General features: G+C 33.8%; 1 protein-coding gene across 2 annotated transcripts; it reads right to left on the bottom strand.

The window, feature by feature from the left end:
- Positions 1-3,862: 3,862 nt before the first annotated feature.
- On the bottom strand, positions 3,863-16,759 carry LOC134234136 (steroid 17-alpha-hydroxylase/17,20 lyase-like). Of its 2 annotated transcripts, none has more exons than XM_062716194.1 (11): positions 16,702-16,759; positions 14,901-15,070; positions 12,991-13,068; positions 7,528-7,626; positions 7,144-7,237; positions 6,132-6,287; positions 5,811-6,031; positions 5,423-5,551; positions 5,225-5,329; positions 4,999-5,130; positions 3,863-4,496 (listed from the first exon to the last, which is right to left on the bottom strand). In XM_062716194.1, exons 2-11 carry the CDS (start codon positions 15,037-15,039, stop codon positions 4,129-4,131), a joined length of 1,521 nt encoding a protein of 506 aa, XP_062572178.1. In that variant the 5' UTR covers positions 15,040-15,070; positions 16,702-16,759; the 3' UTR covers positions 3,863-4,128. The 2 variants fall into 2 exon arrangements, with proteins under 2 accessions (XP_062572178.1, XP_062572177.1); XM_062716193.1 differs by lacking the exon at positions 16,702-16,759 and adding an exon at positions 16,551-16,582.
- Positions 16,760-19,654: the final 2,895 nt, after the last annotated feature.

Below are 19,654 nucleotides of genomic sequence, written 5' to 3'. Positions count from 1 at the left end.
AGTGTCACTACTACTGTATAGGGGATATGGACTAGAAATACGAAACTAAGCTCAAAACTCGCTCTACCGGTATTTCACCAGAAAAGCGGGGTGGGTTCACAGGATGAATTGTAGCTTGAAAACGAGGTGGTTGAGCCCATATCTCTTGCTGTTCATTGGTATGTTCAAATGTTATTCTGCAATTTGTGTGGTAGCTTAGGTCATCAGCACGGGCCTGGGAGCAGATGCGGCTGCGGCGAAATAGTGAAAATAGGCTTGATTCACATGAAATTTTGAGATAGGGCTCATTGTGTAAGTTGTACAATTCCTAAAAGCTTCAAATTTCTCAAGGGACTACATCATACTATTATTACATGTAGAGGGAATTTAAAATTTTTCAATGCACATTTTAAAAGCAGCTCAATATTAAGTAAACCGTCAGTCAAACTTTTTGATTGCAAAAAAAACTATCCTCTGCCACCATATACTGTAACAAAACCTTTCCACGTATACACTGCTGGTCCTACCAGTCGACGCTAACTCAATTTTCAAGGCCTAATACCAACTACCAACAACACTAGATTAAACGTAACTCACCCAACCGCGGGAGAGCAAAATTATGCCCAACAATCCAACTTGAATTTTCGTCCCTATCGCCCAAGGCAATACCAGTCACCAAGACCAAGATTTAGGTTCCACTCCAACTAAGCTCCCAGTACTACAGAAATACCTAGCTTTGTACCCTCAAGTTCAAGATGCCCAATTGTTACTCAACGGTTTTACATCTGGTTGTTATCTGAATTATGCAGGCCCTAGAGACTATTTACAACCAAAGAACATGAAGTCTGCTAAGGAACATGTGCAAGAATTATTGTCAATTATTAAAAAAGAGTTTTAAATAAGCTAAGGTCGCATGACCCTTTCCCTAGCCCTCCCTTCTCCAACCTTAGGTGTAACCCAGTCGGAGTGTTGCCTAAAACGACGGTGGATGGAGGTTGATTTCAAACCTGTCAGCACCAATAGGCAATAGTTTCAATGAGCAAATTGACCCAATTTTATGTTCAGTCTCTATAGCTACAACTCCTTTGACCTGGCAATTTCCATGATTCAAAAAAATGGCAAAGGGGCATTACTCTGTAAGATGGATTTGTCCAGTGCATTTAGACTTTAACCAATTCATCCTACAGGTTTTTTTTTGTTAGGTATGTGTATTCAAGATAAATATTATTTTGATACGTGCATGCCTTTTGGTTGCTCCATAGCTTGTTCAACATTCAAAAAATTCTCATCATTCCTGCACTGGTTGGTAGCACAAAAAGCCCAAATCAAAACATCATTCATTACCTAGATGATTTTCTTATTTGCCGGAAGCCAAAATACTCCACAATGTTCTGAACTCGCCAAAACATTTAAGCTAAGCTGTGGTGAACTAGGCGTCCCAATAAATGACAAAAAAAAACAAGTATAAGCTTACATCACTCATTTCATCCAAAAAAGTAACACTCAAGGAAATGGAATCACTTTGTGGGTCCCTAAACTTTTTTGCAAAAGCAATCCCAGGCAGCAGAGCGTTTAATCGCAGGTTTTACAATACAACTGGCATTAAGAAACATTACTTTTTGATAAAGGTTACATAAGTTGTTAAGGAGGACATTAAGGTTTGGTTCTAACATTTCCCAAAGACAACAATGGGCGCTCTCCATTCCCTGAACTATCCTGGTCAAGTAATGTGTCCCTTAACCTTTTCACCGATAGTTGCTGTTCGTACGGTCGAGGTGCAATTTTTCAGAATCACTGGGCAGTTATTTCCTGGCCAGCATCATGGGGCCCAGATATTCGAAGGGATATCACCTTTTTAGAACTAATACCGATTCTGTTGGCTATTTGGGTTTGGGTGGATTATGTTGCAGGAAAAAAATTATTGATAAATACTGACAACTTTGCTTTGGTTCATAATCTTAATTCCCAGACAAGCAAGTCTCAAAGGGTCATGACACTTTTAAGGCCATTAATATTGTTATGCATTAGGCATAACATTCAGATTAAAACTCTCCATGTTCCAGGTTATCAAAATTCTATCGCCGATTCAATTTCTTGATTTCATTTGGAAAGATTCAGAACCTTGGCTCCTCAGGCAGACAAGATTCCAGTCAGTATACTCCGGCATTGACAACTCTCTTAAACAACATGTAGAAAGTTTGCCCAAAGCAGCAGTATCTTAAAATACTGCTTCAACATATCAAAAGGACATTATCTCTTTCGAAACCTTACGCTCTAAATATTATTTTGACTTATCTTGGCCTCTAACAATCCATCAGATTATCAACTACATTGCATACCTCCATACAAATCAGATATCTCACGCTACAGCAAGATGTTACTTAAGTGGTATCAGTTACAAAATCCAGTTAGAGGGGGGTTTGGACAACACTAAAGCCGTTTTAGTTAAGAAAATGTTGGAAGGTTTCCGTACGCTAAATCCAACAAAAGACCTTCAATCCCCAATTTCCCTACAAATATTACATCAAATGGTATCAATTCTACCCAGAGTTTGTTGAAACATATGAAACCACAATGTTTTCAACTGCATTTCATTTAGCATTTTTCGCACTGCTGCGCATTAGTGAATTTACATTCACCAGTAACTTCACACCGGTACTATCTTTCCAAGACTTCCAAGACACCATCAATGAAGAAAAGAATTCTTTGTTTATCAAAGGTTCAACAACTGACCAATATCGTAGGGGTACCACGTTACAAATTACATACAGTCCTCAAAGTGCATCTTTATTCAAACATGCGCACAATTTTTTGTCAATCCAACCCCAAGTACAAGGTCAATTTTTTCTGCCATATTAACGGTAAACCTCTCACCAAACATCACTCCTACACAAAGACGTCAAATTCAATGGTTTAGACACATCTATATCCAAATCACACTCATTCAGAATAGATGGGGCTACTCATTTGTATTCACAAGGTGTTTCTGATGAGGACATTAAGTCCAAAGGTAGATGGAAGTCTAATGCATTCAATTCTTACATTAGATTCTAATTTTGTTCCTGCAAGTCCACAGTTAATCATCTAGTTGATCAAAAGGGACATTCTGATTTTGTATTGATGCAATGTGGAGGCAATACTAGTAGTATAGGCACTATGCCATTGCGAAGGCTTCAAAAATTTTTGAAATTAAGTTTTGTTAAATTGCAAGCCCTTTTACCAAACACACGTTTTATATGGTCCCAGATACTCCCAAGAAATTACTATAGAAACATGCTATTAAACATTGCAGCTGAGGAAGCCCGGATATGAATTAACACATCCCTAGCACTATTCTTAGTGGCACGTAACGGCGCATACATGAAATACCCAGATCTGCAGCAATGTACATCTAAGTTATATCGTAATGGAACACATTTGTCCAATACCGCTCAGGTTATATTTTTAAACACTATTCGCCAAGGATTACTTCATATCATACGTAGTAATGCCAATGTTTATCCTCCACCTCCCTCCGTTTAAATTCAGTCTACCTGTCATGGCACTGAAGCAAAATTTTGTCCGCTTGTGGCGGATGTATTCATGTATTATATTAATCTATTTATCATACATGAAGACATATGGCCGAATTTTGCTTAAGCCTGCCACTGATTCTGTTTTCTTCCAGGTCTGTAGCCAATAATTGGGCTTATTGATTGAAAATGTTCATTGATATGTTGTTTCTTGTGTTGTTTGATTGAAATATTGATTTTCTGAAATATTGACAGATTGATAAATTTATTGAATGATGATCTTGCATCATAACTAACCAAAGTCGATGTAGATCACACATTTTACTTTAATGACATATAACATGTATAACATAATACAATAATGTAGTGGATTAATTATATAGTGTTTGTCAAATTTGATTTCAACATGTATTAATAAAGTAAAGCCATGATAAAGACTGCTAATACTGTGTTGTTGATCTATTCTATTGAAATAATAAAAATAACCCATGATAACTTGAGTCACTCTATATGACCAAAAAAAAAATACTGGTAAAATTTTCATATTTCATATCAAGCGAAACTTTTTATGCACAATCTGTACAACATAAAAATCAAAACACATACGTGAGTTCCATAATAACAATAAAATATTTTTCTAAATCTTTATTTCTTTTTGACGTTCCTTGACGACAATCTTGTAATCCACCGGTATGTCAATGCCATCAGAGAGAACTCTGCCACCAAGCTGCGGTTTGACACCCGGGGGGAGGCGGATCTCAAATCTCTGTAGCAGATTTGCACACATTAGTAGAATATCCGGTTTAGCGAGAGTCTCTCCCAAACACACTCGACGACCTGCCGAAAAAGGGAGCCAACTCTCAGGTTTTGTCGCTTTCAATTTACCATTTTGATCCAGGAAACGATAAGGGTCAAACTTCTCGGGATCCTTCCAATATTTAGGATCATTGTGAAGCGCCCAAATGTTGATAAAGACCGCTGTGCCTTTCGGGATGTCGTAACCTCCTGTTTGTGCATAAAAAGTAACCGCTAATTTAAATGAGTTAAAAAAGTGTAATTATTATAAAGATGGTGCACATAGATGAAAAAATATAATATGCAGTAAAACCTGTATAACCCGGATCAGTGAAACCTGTGTAATCCGGATGTTGTGTGATCCGTCATCTTGCTTAAAGCTTAACACGATGTTAACTTTAAAAGTCCATTTCACACTGTTTCAGTAAATCGATTTGTTTAAAATGTTGTATGATCCGGAAGGTTGCCTAACCCGACTATTTTCTTTGAAACCAGTGGCATCATGATTAGACAAGTTTTCAATTAAAAAACGTCTAGAATTAACACAATTATTATTCACTAAGAAATCCAAATCCTTTCAATTTTTCATAAAAAGAGGATTTAACTACGTCTGTATTACACTGCTAACACGTGAAAATGAAAGTTACTCACATGTAGTTATGAAACACAATTTAAGCGATTCATGTTTTAAAGAAATAACATAACAACCTACCAACTTTTGTATCACACATTGTGGCGTGTGGTATACCCAAAGCAACTAAAGATGCCCTTCGCCATGTTTCAAACAAGCAGGCCTCGGTAAAATCCAAGGCGTTTCGATGCTTCATTGATATGCGGTCTGAGCCTTTAAATAAAGTACAAGAAACAAACAAACAAATTAGTATACGAAAGTTTTGAGTTGAAATTCAGTGTAAATTGTATTACATCCTATTACCTACCTACAACTCGGTCTATTTCCTCCTGACATTTACTCTGGAATTCTGGAATTCCAGACATAAAATTTATGAACCAGTCCAGAGTAAATCTAGTGGTTTCTGTTCCAGCTGAAAGATATGGATATGATTAAAAACAATATAATAAATCAGTCACGCAGTTTCACCGATACATGACCAGTCATTGGAATAAAAGAAACGCACCCAAGAAGATATCCATAATGGTTTGAATTAAATATGTATCGTCAAGTTTCTCCAGAGTTTCCTCGTCCCCCTCGTTTTCAGCTTCTTGTCTGGCCGTAAGTAAACTGTCAGTAAAGTCTCTGTTAACGCCTAATTAGTAATGAAAGAAAATCATGTTGGTACATCATGATCAGTAAATATAGCTTTAAAATCATTAGGAGCCAACATTCGTAAAAATAAATGTGAGAAATGCCTTCATATAGGCATTATAAACTTAATTAAAGCTTTAATATCCTAGCTACTAATAAATTTCCCCCAAAATAGATAATGTCTGTGAAAAATTATCGACTCTTTCTTTCAGAAAATTTAAACATTCTTTGAAAATGTTTTCCTCAATACATATTCAAACCTGATTGAAATGTTGCTTTGTGTTCATAAAATTTAGCGCGGATCACTTTAAACAGATCCTCTGTTATCTTTGTAAGTTTTCTCCACGTTTTCGACGGGAATATGTCTTTGAGATACGGAAAAACATCTTCAAACAACATGAAGACTCCTACTCCCCATGTCTCGACCAATTCCTCGTCAAGCTTCAATAGTGACTTCACCTCCGGGTCATCAGGTGATTTCCTTTCCAAAAAGAACAATGAATTCAATACAGACGAAGAAAAAACTTTAAAACTTGACATATATAGACGTTTAAATTTCTGATTTAAATCCAGAAACTTACTTCTCTCCGAAGCAAATTGTGTATAGTTGACTGAAAACGATAAGGTTAGCATAATTATTGAACTCAAACGGTCCTCTTTCCTTGGCCATTTTATCCAAGAACTTGGTCATGTTGTCTTGTATCATGTTTTCTAGAAGATCTCCTTGTAAATAGTGCCTAAAATAAAACATTGGACAAAAGTTTAGAAATTAATAATTAGAAGTGACACGTTCCGTTGATATTCTTAATTTTTACTATATGATTGAAGCTGAAAAAAGTTTGCATAATAATAATAAAAAAATTAATGAAAAGAAAAAAAAAAAACAACTTAAGTCTTAGACACGCACACTGAGATGTAATGCAATTAGCTTGAATATGTTGACAACAAAGATTTTATGAACAAATGAATAAAAAGTCCAATTTCCGCAAAAACTGAAAATATAAATTATTAAAAAAAAACACCTTAAAGAAACCTAGCAAATAAATATATCAGGATTCCCTTTTGAATTCTGCAATGTGGAAATTATATATATTATTTTCAGCACTTTTTTTGTATAGGATTCTTGCATTGTATGCTGAATCTATTTGGATTGTTTTTCTTATGGTTTTGGCAACAAGGAAACAAGAATGAGTCAATTGAAAAAAAAAGAAGTACATGTACTATATGAAACATTAAATAAACAAAGGTACCACTTCTACAATAAATAGTTAGACATATACTTACTTTAAAAAAACTATTATTTGTGTCGCTTAAAACTTTTTTTTTTTTACATTCTTTTGATATTTGGATTTATTTCAATGTTCTGCTAATGGTTTTGAATACATGTATATTGATCTGAGTTGAAAACACCACCCAAAGTGTATTTTATGAATCAACCAAATTTTCAATTCTCTTGCCAAGATCTATAAAGCTTTTAATTCTGTATTTTTTAATAAACAGAATCCCTACCAATTTTGTTCAGAAGAACATTAATTTTTGTGCCAACTAATGGCAAGTACATGTATATACAAAATTTGTTTAAGATATTTTTACCGAAGTGCTTTTCCTGCCACTTTTCTGTGGAATCTCCACGTAGGTGTAAATGTACTCAATGCTATGTCTTTTCCTCCATCAGTAAACATTTCTCCTGCAAAATTAACAAAAAAAAAAAATGAAAACAATATAAATTCTATACAAAATAAAACACATAAATGATCATTAATATAATAAATGAGTAATCAAATAAAGAAATAAAATAAATCAATACATGTATAAATAAAATTCCTTAAATGATGTGACATAAACACAATATAGACAATTCAGTACGAATTTAAAATAATATGCACTCATAAAATTGGCATCAAAAATGTTTAATGAACATGTATAACACAAAATAGTAAATTCCAATAGTTGTAAATTTTTCAAAGTATGTGTAACCTGATGGAAATGGTGTTCGTCCTGCAAAATCTGTATTTCTTTTAACCAGCGCCTCCAAGACAACCTCATTATTATTAAGAAAAACCCATGCTGATGGGCCTGAAGGATAGAATTATTATAAATACAGTGTAATAGCTAGGATCATTTGTTCCTTACGGTCGTTACAGGAAGTGATAAAATAAATCAAAAATGTTAACTTTTCTTTTTAAAATTAACACTTTTTTGCATCACTTTACTACATATCTTTCACTGTTTATCCCTACATTATGCTACTATCAAAATTAGATACAAGGACATGTGCGCACGTGCGCGCGTGCAAACGCAAAATGGCATATAGTTGCTATGTTTGTTACTTTCATAATTATTTTATGAAACCCTTCAATACTGACCATTTAAAAAATAGTTTTACGGGAATAAGGGAAAAAGTCGACTTTTTCAACTTAAATGTTTCCAAATATTTTTTTAATGAAATTTACAGGAATTATAGAGATTCTTTTCAATATGCTAAATATATATAATTTGTTTGAAAATTGATGACTACAAACGCGATATATTAATCTGTTTTCAAAAATGGATTGAAATGTTTTTTGAAAGTTGAATTTCAATCCAGTGTTTTCTCGGACGTCCGAGTCGGTTCGTAATCGCAGACGTCTGCGAAAATTTAATGTTTTCTCAGACGATCACGCTTTATTCAACGCGGACGTCCGAGAAAACATCAGATGCTGAATCTGTTCTGGTTTTAAAGTGTTAATGATTAATCAAAAGGACAAAAATTAACATTTTAATTTCAATTTAATATAACATTATTACAGAAAAAACAATTTCTAAAAATAAATTGATGACTTTTTTTAGGGGTAATTTGACAATTAAGCACATAGGGTGGCGTTTTTGTTTGTTTGTTTGTTTTTTTTTGGAAATGATTATCATTTAATTTCTATAAAATACTTGATTCTTATTGGATAAAAAATTCTTTTGATAACTGCATCAATAAAATCTAGAGTGCGGTTGCACTAAGCATCCGGAACTACTTTGACAGTCGGTACATGTATATTCCCCGCTTCCAGGTTACTTTTTGAAGGAATAATTAAATACCTTTGCTTTAATAAATATTTTCCTGAATTTCGGAACCTGTCCGTTAGGTTCCTGACTTACTTTCTACTTTCGTTTCATTTTGAATTATCCCCCTTTGCTAAACAAATTAAAATCGTCTGCAATACAGTTACGGGAAGGAAGGGAAGAAATCATTTAATCGGCATACTTTTCTTAAATGTTTGACTTTGAGATATCTGGTATGAAACAATAGAACTCTGAAAAAATAGTCTAGTCATTCTACTGAAAAATGAGAACTAATTGCAACAGTTTATATTTTAATGCAGATTTGTAGATAAGCTATTAGTAACTCACATATAAAAAGTTTAGAAAAATTCACTCATGGGAAAGTTGGGAAATCGAAAGATTAAAATTAGGGATCAATATGAATTTAGAATTACCCATTTGCACACCATACTTTTTCTACATTGAGCTTTCTATGACAGACAGCCTGTAAACAATATAGCCAATTAGCATTAAAAGTTGTTGTTTTAACCTGTAGTTTGTTATGCAATCAAAACTAAATCAAAAAAATTATATATTTTGATTTTCAAAGAAGTGAAGTTTTGACTTCCACACCGGTATATTATCTACACATGTGTAACAGCTGTATAATGGTTGCAATTACCATTGATGTAAACAAAAAAGTATGAGCGGTCTTTGTATTCACAATATACATGTATGTGAAATTCCTAAATGTGAATGTATTTACTTTCATTTTATTTGTCAGCACCTAATGGATATTTATACCCAAGTAGTTTGGAATTTATACACAAGAAACAAAAAAAGTATGGATCACAGTTTGTATACAAAATAAGTCAAAACAGCCTTTTCTAAAGAATTCTGCAAGGAAGCTTATCAGACGTAATATATATTCAAGTACATGTACAATGTATATCAGAGTTGTTACAATTGCATCATCACAGAATATATTTTGGTTAAATATCTAGAAAATTTATAGAAATTTATCATTTTGAAATAAAGAGTACAGAATTTATGGAATCACATGAACAGGATTTGATTTGAAGGTCTCAAAGTTTAAAAAAAAAAAATCAAATATTTAATTCCATTCAGGCATAACACAACAATTTGAACTGTGTGATTCAAACAGTTTTTTGCTCTCCAGATTTACTGCTTATTGCTTTTGTAAAGAGTAGCAAACCTTATATAAATAGTCAATTGCTATTGACCTTTTTCTCTATAAAGACTGCACCATGCATCTATACATGTACAAAAGCTGCATTATGTTTATAGTAATGGAAATAATTCAAATGGCATCGTTTAGACAGAATTAAATGCTTAAATGCTCTTTTTTAAGATTCTCAATATAATTTTTTAACAAAATATTTTAAACCCATTTTTGAAAACTTAACTTCTCCTTGTAGATCATATGGTCATTTTTGCAATAGTAAAATGCCTGATGCGGCACTTATTGAAGCTCCATTTTACATTTTTATGGGGACTGGTGAAACAGCGTTTCCATGAGCATGCTTTAGAATGTGAACAATTTGGAACACTTTCAAAGTCACTTCTTAATAAGAGCAACACTGAAAAAAGAAAAATAGATGGACGTGAATCTTTCTACTATAATTGTATATTGTTTAACGTCCCTCTCGAGAATTTTTCATGCATATGGAGACGCCACCCCATGCCAGTGGAGAGCTGCACATTTTGTTCTATACTCAGCACTTAGAGCCATTAAGCATTGAGGGATCTTTTTCGCGCCAGTGCCTACTGCGACACGGGACCTCAGTTTATACGGTCTTGTCCGACCGGTCTCCACATCCCACAGTGGGATTTCGACTCCTTACTTTGCAACTCTAGAGCAGATGCTCTAACCACTGCACAATGCGGGTGATTTCCTAGATTAAAGCCAAAGTCTTATAATTTCTATTACTGTTAGGAAAAAAATATTTGGGGAAAATATAACAATGATACTTTTACATATGAATTTGAACAAGTAAAAATTGACTACCAGTATCTACCAAGAGGTTAACATTTTATTCTTCCTTGAAACAAATACTTGGCTTGCTCTCTTTTACTTCATTCCATTTGTGTAATTGCTTTAATTTGACCTTAGATTTTTTTATCAATAAGAATAAAATAATCTACTGTGTGCTTTCAATTGCCCCCACCCACTACAAGTAACATTACATAGCAACGGTTTGAAATACATTAAGATTTAAGAAGGGTAACAATATAATAATTATTAACTGCGCAGAACCTTTGCATGCACATTTCACGATATTTTGTACTCAATGCAATTTAATAACTGTTGATTCGGCTACATCTTGGTCAACAATGATCATTTTCAAGGTATAACAATTTCAGATTTTATCCTAAAACGTATCTTATCTTCATATTATTGAATGTAGTTGAGGGTGTAAGTACACTGAAAAAATCTTGAAATATTTTTTGGAATATCACCATCCATGAAGCAACATTGACAGCATGTTGATATGTTCTTATCACACCGGAGGGCGTGGTTTCCTTATATGGAGGGTAAAAAGAAATACATTGATCCACTTGATATAAGTAAGATAGCACTTTTATTAAACTCATGAAAAGAAATACCCTGTAGGGTACCCGGGTATAGGGTGGGTTCAAGTTCTGATCAAGCAAGAACCATCATACTCATTATAGTGTACAAGCATTTTATGATACTGATGTAAACAGAGTATTTTTTTTATTTCTGGGCATTTTATACAAGTTACCAACCAATCATATTGCAGGGACTCAAAACTGGTGTCACGTGTTGAAATAAAATTTTCTGAAGGGAAGAAAACACAACTACAATGTAATCTATGGGGAACAGCTTTGCTGTGCGTAAAAAAAAATTCAGATTTCAGAATATTTTTTTACAAAAAAAAAAAAATAACAACCTACCTAATCCAGAATAAAAACATATAAATCTATTTCGGGGAGGAATGGAGTTCTATGAGATCTTCACACATGTCAATTTTCTTCATATACGGGGAAAACCTTGCAGATACAGGAGGGATTCAGTTTTTTTTTTTTTGGGGGGGGGGGGGTCATTTTCTGCTACTTTTTCATAAAACAATTCTTATTGGGGGATGTCCCCTGACCCCTCTAAGTCTGCTCCTAATTATTTTCGGATATTACCTTTCATATGAATTAAAACATTTTATTGTTTCTTAACTTTTGGTGATTGAGTATATTTGTGCTATACTTAATTGCTAAATACCGAAATTTTTCATGTAAAATTAATTTATAATGTATCCAAATTTTTATATAAATCTTCTAAATAATTTATTTGAAGATTTATGGCAAAAGAATGCATTTTGAGTATGAGTGTAAACTAATGTAGTGACTGTATTCGTGTTTTTAAAGGTTCATTGTTCAAAAGTAGGTGATATTCTCAATTTATACTGTTTCCATGGCAACCAACACATATAGTAACCAATGTTTAATATTTGTCCAATTCAGTATATTCAGTTAAGTTTTATTCTCTACTTACTTGTTTTTTTTTAAACCAGTATAGAAGTCTCTACTTTACATTGTTCGTTTAACACTTAATCAGAGTGAACACAATACGTCCCAATAAGGACCCCAATTTTTCAATTTTCCCATGTATAAATTTTTCTAAACTTTTTGTTATATATTCAGATCATATCATAGATTGATTAAAACTAAATTTTGAAACTGTTGCAATTAGTTCACATTTTGATGGAAAATTTGATAATTTGAAACTAAAAATGTTTTATTATGCTACCAAAGCGGGGAAAACCGTAAATCTGTTAGGCCTAAATCGTGGGAAACGGATGATTGCATGAATTGAGGATGGAATTCTTTAATCTTGAACAATCGGCAGCAAATCATAGGTTTTACAGCATTGAAAGGTATACGTATATATATATTCGGTTTGAAATTCAAATGAAAAGATTTTAAAAAATCCAAAATTTCTATATATCCTATGTAAATATTTGAGTAGCTTCCCTTTACATTTACGAACTTAGATAACTTACCGAGGAAAATATAATCAGAGGGATAACACAACAGGTAAGTTTTTTGTGTTAAAGAACTGTAAATTATTTTTGGCGACTTGGTAATCAAACTGTTTGAAACGTTTTTCTACACTTTGAATTTTCAGCAACGCTAAAGTTATGGTGATGTATTCGTGCGCACTGATTTTGATGCATAAATTTAATAGAAAAGTGAAAGAAACTTTCATTTTATTAATTTAAAATCATAATTAAATGATAAGAAATGTGTAATAATTTTTTCTTTGATCGATGTATCTTGAGTAAACTTTTTCATCAATGCGCTAAGATTTTTAAAGAATTTTTCCTATATATATATACTCTTGCAAAGACAAAATAGGTAATCTGACATTGAATTATGGGCCTTACTTACCTGCAGAGAGTCGCACAACAGGTCCATATGTTTTAGAAAGCTCGGCGACTTTCCTGTGTAGACCAGGCGCACTATAAACTGAAGATAATTTGAAATAGAAAATATGTTTTTGAGAAAAAAAAAAGAAAAAAATCTAACCCCAAATTGAAAATGGTCAAATAAGATTCCAAACTGTTTTTATGTCTCTTGATACATACATTAGTCTAATAATGATGAATGATAATAAATTATATTATTTCAATTTTTGGTTCTTCGGTGTGATCGCTGAAAGTTTATGCATGGAATTATCATTTTTCATAATCTGTCCTAGTGGTTGCAGAAGATTTTTAAAGATTTTTCTATATATATTTCTATGTAAAACTTGGGATTCCCATTTTGACCCCGCCTTTGCCCGAGGGTCATAATTTTAACAAACTTAATATCTACACTACCCAGGATGATTCCACATAAGTTTCAGCTTTCCTGGCCAAGTGGTTCTGGAGAAGAAGATTTTTAAAGATTTTTCTATATATTTCTATGTAAAACTTGGATTCCCTGTTGTGGCCCCGTTGGGGTTGGCAATTTAATATCCACCCTTGCTTCCACATAAGGGTCCAGTGGTTCTTGAAAAGAAGATTTTTAAAGATTTGTTCTATATATTTCTAAAAACTTGGATTCCACACTACCCTGAGGGTCATAATTTTTACCACATGAGTTTCATAAATTTCTTTCCTGGCCCAGTGGTTCTGGAGAAGAAGATTTTTAAAGATTTTTCTATATATTTCTATGTAAAACTTGGATTCCCATTTTGGCCCCGCCTTTGCCCCGGGGGTCATGATTTTAACAATTTAATATTTACACTACCAAAGGATGCTCCCACATATGTTTCAGCTTTTCTGGCCCAGTGGTTCTTGAGAAGAAGATTTTTAAAGATTTGTTCTATATATTTCTATGTAAAACTTGGATTCCCCATTGTGGCCCCGCCCTACCCCCGGGGGTCATGATTTGAACAATTTAATATCTACACTACCCAAGGATGATCCCACATAAGTTTCAGCTTTCCTGGCCAAGTGGTTCTTGAGAAGAAGATTTTTAAAGATTTGTTCTATATATTTCTATGTAAAACTTGGATTCCCTATTGTAGCCATGCCCTACCCCCGGGGGTCATGATTTTTACAATTTAATATCTACACTACCCAAGGATGCTTCCACATAAGTTTCAGCTTTTCTAGTCCAGTGGTTCTTGAAAAGAAGATTTTTAAAGATTTGTTCTATATATCTCTATGTAAAACTTGGATTCCCTATTGTGGCCCCACCCTACCCCCGGGGGTCATGATTTTAGAATTTTTTAAAAAATGCTTCCACATAAATTTTTCTGGCCCAGTGGTTCAAAGAAGATTTTTTAATGACCCCACCCTATTTTCGTATTTTCTTGATTATCTCCCCTTGGAAGGGGTCTTGGCCCTTGATTTTAACAATTTAAATTCCCCTTAACCCAAGGATGCTTTGTGCCAAGTTTGGTTGAAATTGGCCCAGTGGTTCTTGAGAAGAAGATGAAAATGTGAAAAGTTTACGACAACGACGACAACGACGACAACAACGACAACGACGACAGACAACGGACAAATTTTGATCAGAAAAGCTCACTTGAGCCTTCGGCTCAGGTGAGCTAAAAAGGCAAATGTGAAATTCACATTTTCACCTGATCTAATCATCATTTAACAAAGATATTATTTTGTTTATCTTTAATCAATAATAAAGAAATCTTATTTTAAAAGCCCCGAGCAGTGTACATCCAAGCCACACATGAACATCTGCAGAGAAAATAGTTCTATCACGTGATGAACAGACATAGAGATATTTGTTTTTTTTTTGTAGTTTCATCTCGGACAAAATCATTGAAAAATGTTCATGATAATTTCAGTACTTACTTTGATAGTTGCCGATGATTGGTATGCACCAAGGCCCTGGTGGCAGACGATATCGAATACGTTTAATGACGTAATATACCAGAAGACCAACACAAACGCTAACAACTAATGTCTGGATGTTTAAGGAAAGGCTTATCATGGTTTTAAACTCTGGAAATCAGCACAATAATCTGTACAAATGTAAAGAGGCGAAATTCATTTCGTTGATCTACTTACAAAGGAAAAGAGAACAGATTGTAATATATCTTTATAATGCCTATTGCATACATGTACAGTATTATTTACGAAAATTAAGTGAAATCTTACTTTCAGATTGACCATGTAAACTATATATGATAAAATTAGAAATAAAAACATGTTCTTTGCATGATATACAGTTCAGATAATACCCCCTTCTCTCTCTCAACCGTAACTGCTACTCATCAATAGAGCGCTCTTTCCGTAGTTTCGATAAATTACAATCACAACTATACCCTTTGCAAAGCAATTAGCACTTTGATTTGTAGCAGCAGAACTGTACCTCTCTGGTTAAGAAAATTCGAACTGATAAACCAAGTTCAAGTTCAGTTTATTTACCCAGACCAACCTATTGGAACATGGGGTAATGTGCATAAATAACATATACATTATATACAATAAATACAGTCTGGTCAGAGTTACATATACAATAAAGAAAACGTGACAGAATATTAAGGGTAAGAAAACAAGAGTGGGGAAAACATATCAAGGAGGATAGACAGCAGTATAAATTTTTTGGATAAGGGCATCATTCTTAAAAAAAAAAATGTTTTTTTTTTGGAATTGCCGCCTGGGGGTTCTCAGACCCAGGAAGGAGGGATTTTTTTTTTTACAAATTGAAGCTAAATAATTGAAATAAAAATCTCAATGAACAGTGGTGATTTTCATTAATTTTCCTTTTTCTTTTATTTTGTTAATGTAATTTTTGTCTGATTTTCAAAAAAATGGTATACCATGACATCTTCCAGTCTCTATTGGTAGATGGTGATTTGTGGTACGAAATTTCATAAATATTGTAAATTTAGGAAATAACTTATCAATATTACAATAATTTTCAAATCCCAAATTTTGTTTAAAGATTCTATAAGTTTGTCCTTCTGAAGAGTTATTTACGTCACTAGACCACTTTTGAATAAATCGATCTTGTAATATTTGTTTTACGGTAGCAATTATCCATTTATAATTCATATTGGCACTCCAACCAGAGAGCTACAGATTCAAGCATTGTTAAAACCTGCGATTTACGCAGAAGTTTTTTTTGAAAATGACATTTCCCACTGTATTACTTTTAGTATACAGTGGGAAATGTCATTCTTAAAGCGTGCATAAAATCAAATTTCCGTGACATTCTAGAGTATATATATGAAGCAGAGAGGTTTACAAAAAGTATGAATTAACACTGCGGACTGAAAAAATATGTTACGAGCATAGTTCGAATTTCCTCGACAATACATAATATAGAAAATAGATAGTATCCTTGACCCAAGCGCCTATGTAATATAGCATCAAAACTACGTTGGTAAATTTCATAAAAATTGCAGATAATACGCTGTAAATTCTAAGGAACATTATATCAAATTTTCAGGATATGTTTTCTCGTAAGAATTTTTATGCAGTGAACCCGCGACCTACCTTAAGTATGGTATGATACACTACTCGTGATTCGAGATATGTTTTACTTATTTTAAATGACGAGAAAATTTTCAACGTTACTACGAAAAAATAGAGCATAAGTAGTCTCTAGTATTTTCGCTTTTGGTATGTTGTTAAAAGAAATACCCACCAGTTACGGAAATTGTAGTCAATAAATAGTAAAGCAACTCAAATGCCTGTTAAAAACAACACCACCAACAAAATTAATGACTGAAGTAGGTTTCATCAAGTGCATTTTTGCGCAGGAATACATTGTAAATGCTTCAATAGATAACGTAAGATAACGTAAGATAACGTAAGAAGTGCATTCATACCCAAAGGTAAACGACCTTAATAAACTGGGTCAAACATGCATCAATTTCTCTAAAATACCTTTACACAAGAATAGATATGGGTTACCCCATATCCAAAGATATTCGACTTTTAGATTTAATATGTTTAACAGTGTTTATAATGACTTTAATTAAAAAAATGCACTGTCTAATTATGGAACTGGTGTAAATTTCGTGAGTCCGTAGCATTACGGTCACCCAGTGTCCTAACAAACAGTACACATACCTGTGTCCGCAAGACCAACATTAGCCTTGGTCTACACACGTGCGATGGAGCAGTCAAACGCATCCAGCGAGCTCGGAGAAACACGTTTTGTTTTGCCGAGAAGTTACGATGGCAGACAAAACTTTTCTTAATTAGATCATATGAATACGAATTCTGATTAATAAAAATTATACAATCCCTGTTGAGCTATAGTTTGTTCTATCATTTGCATCTGCAACAACTTGTGTTTAAAATGGCCGGGTTAGGAAAATCAGGACCGGGTCGGAAAATTCTAAACTGAAAACGTTTTTGTTTTGAAAATTACTGAAGTATACTAATCATGCTAATGTAATCGTCGCAGAAATTACTTACATAATTCAAGTTCTGTATAAAATCCCTTACCAAACTGATATGTTTGCTGCAGGCCTACAGCAAGTCTGCTGCAAGCTTACAGCAAACAAAATTGTGCGCAGGAAGAAAATTTTCTTGTTCGCAGATGATTGCCGCTAGCTGCGATCTTGCGGCAAACATTGCAGCAATTGCTGCAAGCTTGCAGTAAATTTGCAGGAACCCAACATGTTTGCAGGGACATTGCAAGAAACATACACACCAATTTAAGGTTCGCAGCAAGTTCGCAGGAAACATTTCATTATTCGAATGTTTGCAGGAAGTTCGCAAGAACAGTAAACAAGTCAAATCAGCCAATGAAATGCAGATTGTACTGGGGTCAACACAGAACTGGCCATTTTGAAATGTTTGAGTTGAAGTTGTACACGTCTCAGTATTTTGTTAGGAATATACGCCATGTTGAATGATTAAAAGTGTCAAACTCTGGATGTAGGTGTTCATTGGCATCCATGATATCTAACTGGTAAGAAATGGTTTTGTTTTATTTTGATACTTAAAAGAATATTTCTTAAAAGCATGTTTGAGTAACTTGTGTACACTCTAGGTCAAATTTTAATCTATTTATTATGAATTACAGTCCTCTTTTTAATATCCCATATGTGTACTTCTTAAATGTATTAATGGACCTAAATCAGTTAAATGTTTTCAAATTAATTAGTAGCTGTGTAATCATGGTAATATTCAATAACAAAAATATATGTAAAGTTCTTCTGTTCATGTAAAAAGCTATAATGCACTTTAATTTAAAAAAGTATGAAAACTTTGTCTAAGAACATAAAGAGAGCCTATCGAAACTTCATAAAATTGCATCATTTCAGAAACATGTGGTGAATTTTCTCTAAAATTAACAGATTTAGGTCAGGACAGAAGCTTTCTGCTAACTTTCTGCTTGTACACAGGAGTGTGCCAAAACCATAAGGAAATTGTTTGCTGCAAGTTAGCAGCAATGTTTGCGGCAGGCTTGCAGCAATGTTTGCCGTAAGCTTGCAGCAATGTTTGCCGCAAGCTTGCAGCAAGGTTTCCATATTTGGAAAATCCAGTGTTCTGCAGACTTGCAGCAAACCTCATTTGCATGGTAAAATGTTTGCAGCAAGCTTGCTGCAGACTTGCTGCTAACTTGCTGCAAACACCAAGGCTTTCTATAGACTGTCATGCTTTCTTTGGCTACATTGCCGCAAGCTTGCAGGAAGGCAATATTTTCGGTAAGGGATGGTATGCTGACTTCAACACGAACCCGAATCTCCGACCCAGTTCTCGTTTTGCTACACATTTTATATACCCTACAGTTTACCAAGTGTACACACGAGCAGAATCCGGCCAGGGATGGAAAATTCCGTCATTAAATAAAACACACACACAGAATGATTTTTTTTCTTTAAGAAGAGATCGTATGATAATTAATGGACTATAAACATGTACTTAATACAATTGTTGATATAGTATTATCAATTCATCGGTGAAAAGATATGAATCGAAGAATGACCTAAATATTCTCTGTTATCAAACATGTAAAAAAAAAAACAAGAGGCCCACGGGCCTTATAGGTCACCTGAGCATTATGCAACAATTTTCCAGTTATTGAATTTGATTCATGTTTTAAGCCAGATGCTATATGACATTCACAACTTTGAAAGAGGCACCATTGATCATCATAACTTTTCAATACACTTAGCAGTTGCTTAGCTTGGTTACTGAATACCCATATGCAGGGTAGGGGAACAAAAATGCATTCCAACTAACCAGTAGTGCCCCTAACACTGTGACATAAACCCCTGACCCTAGGTCCACACATTGCACAAATTTCAAAAAGGCACCCTTAATATCAAAAAATAAATAAATGTTTTATAAATGCAAAAGAGCAGATTTCAAACAATAAATTCATTTTCAGTATATAAGTAGAGCCCCCACCCCTGACCCTGGGGCTTTGAAATTCACAATTCTGCAAGATTAGGACCCTTGCTCATCATAACTATAAAGGTAGTTCATCTGCTTTATACCCAGAGACAAGGGAAAAAAAATTTCAAAGATTTAATGTATTTTCATTAATATATAATCAATTGAGCCCCGCCCCCCTAACACCAGAACCCCTGACCCTGGGGCCATAAAATTCATAATTTAAAAGAGGCATTCTTGCTCAT

Source organism: Saccostrea cucullata, unplaced genomic scaffold, assembly GCF_032062105.1.
Source record: "Saccostrea cucullata isolate Sc308-1 unplaced genomic scaffold, CSIRO_AGI_Scuc_v1 ctg237, whole genome shotgun sequence".
Taxonomy (NCBI): Eukaryota; Metazoa; Mollusca; class Bivalvia; order Ostreida; family Ostreidae; genus Saccostrea; species Saccostrea cuccullata.
Note: the sequence above shows the minus strand (reverse complement) of the source record. Positions and strands in the feature narration are given on the sequence as shown.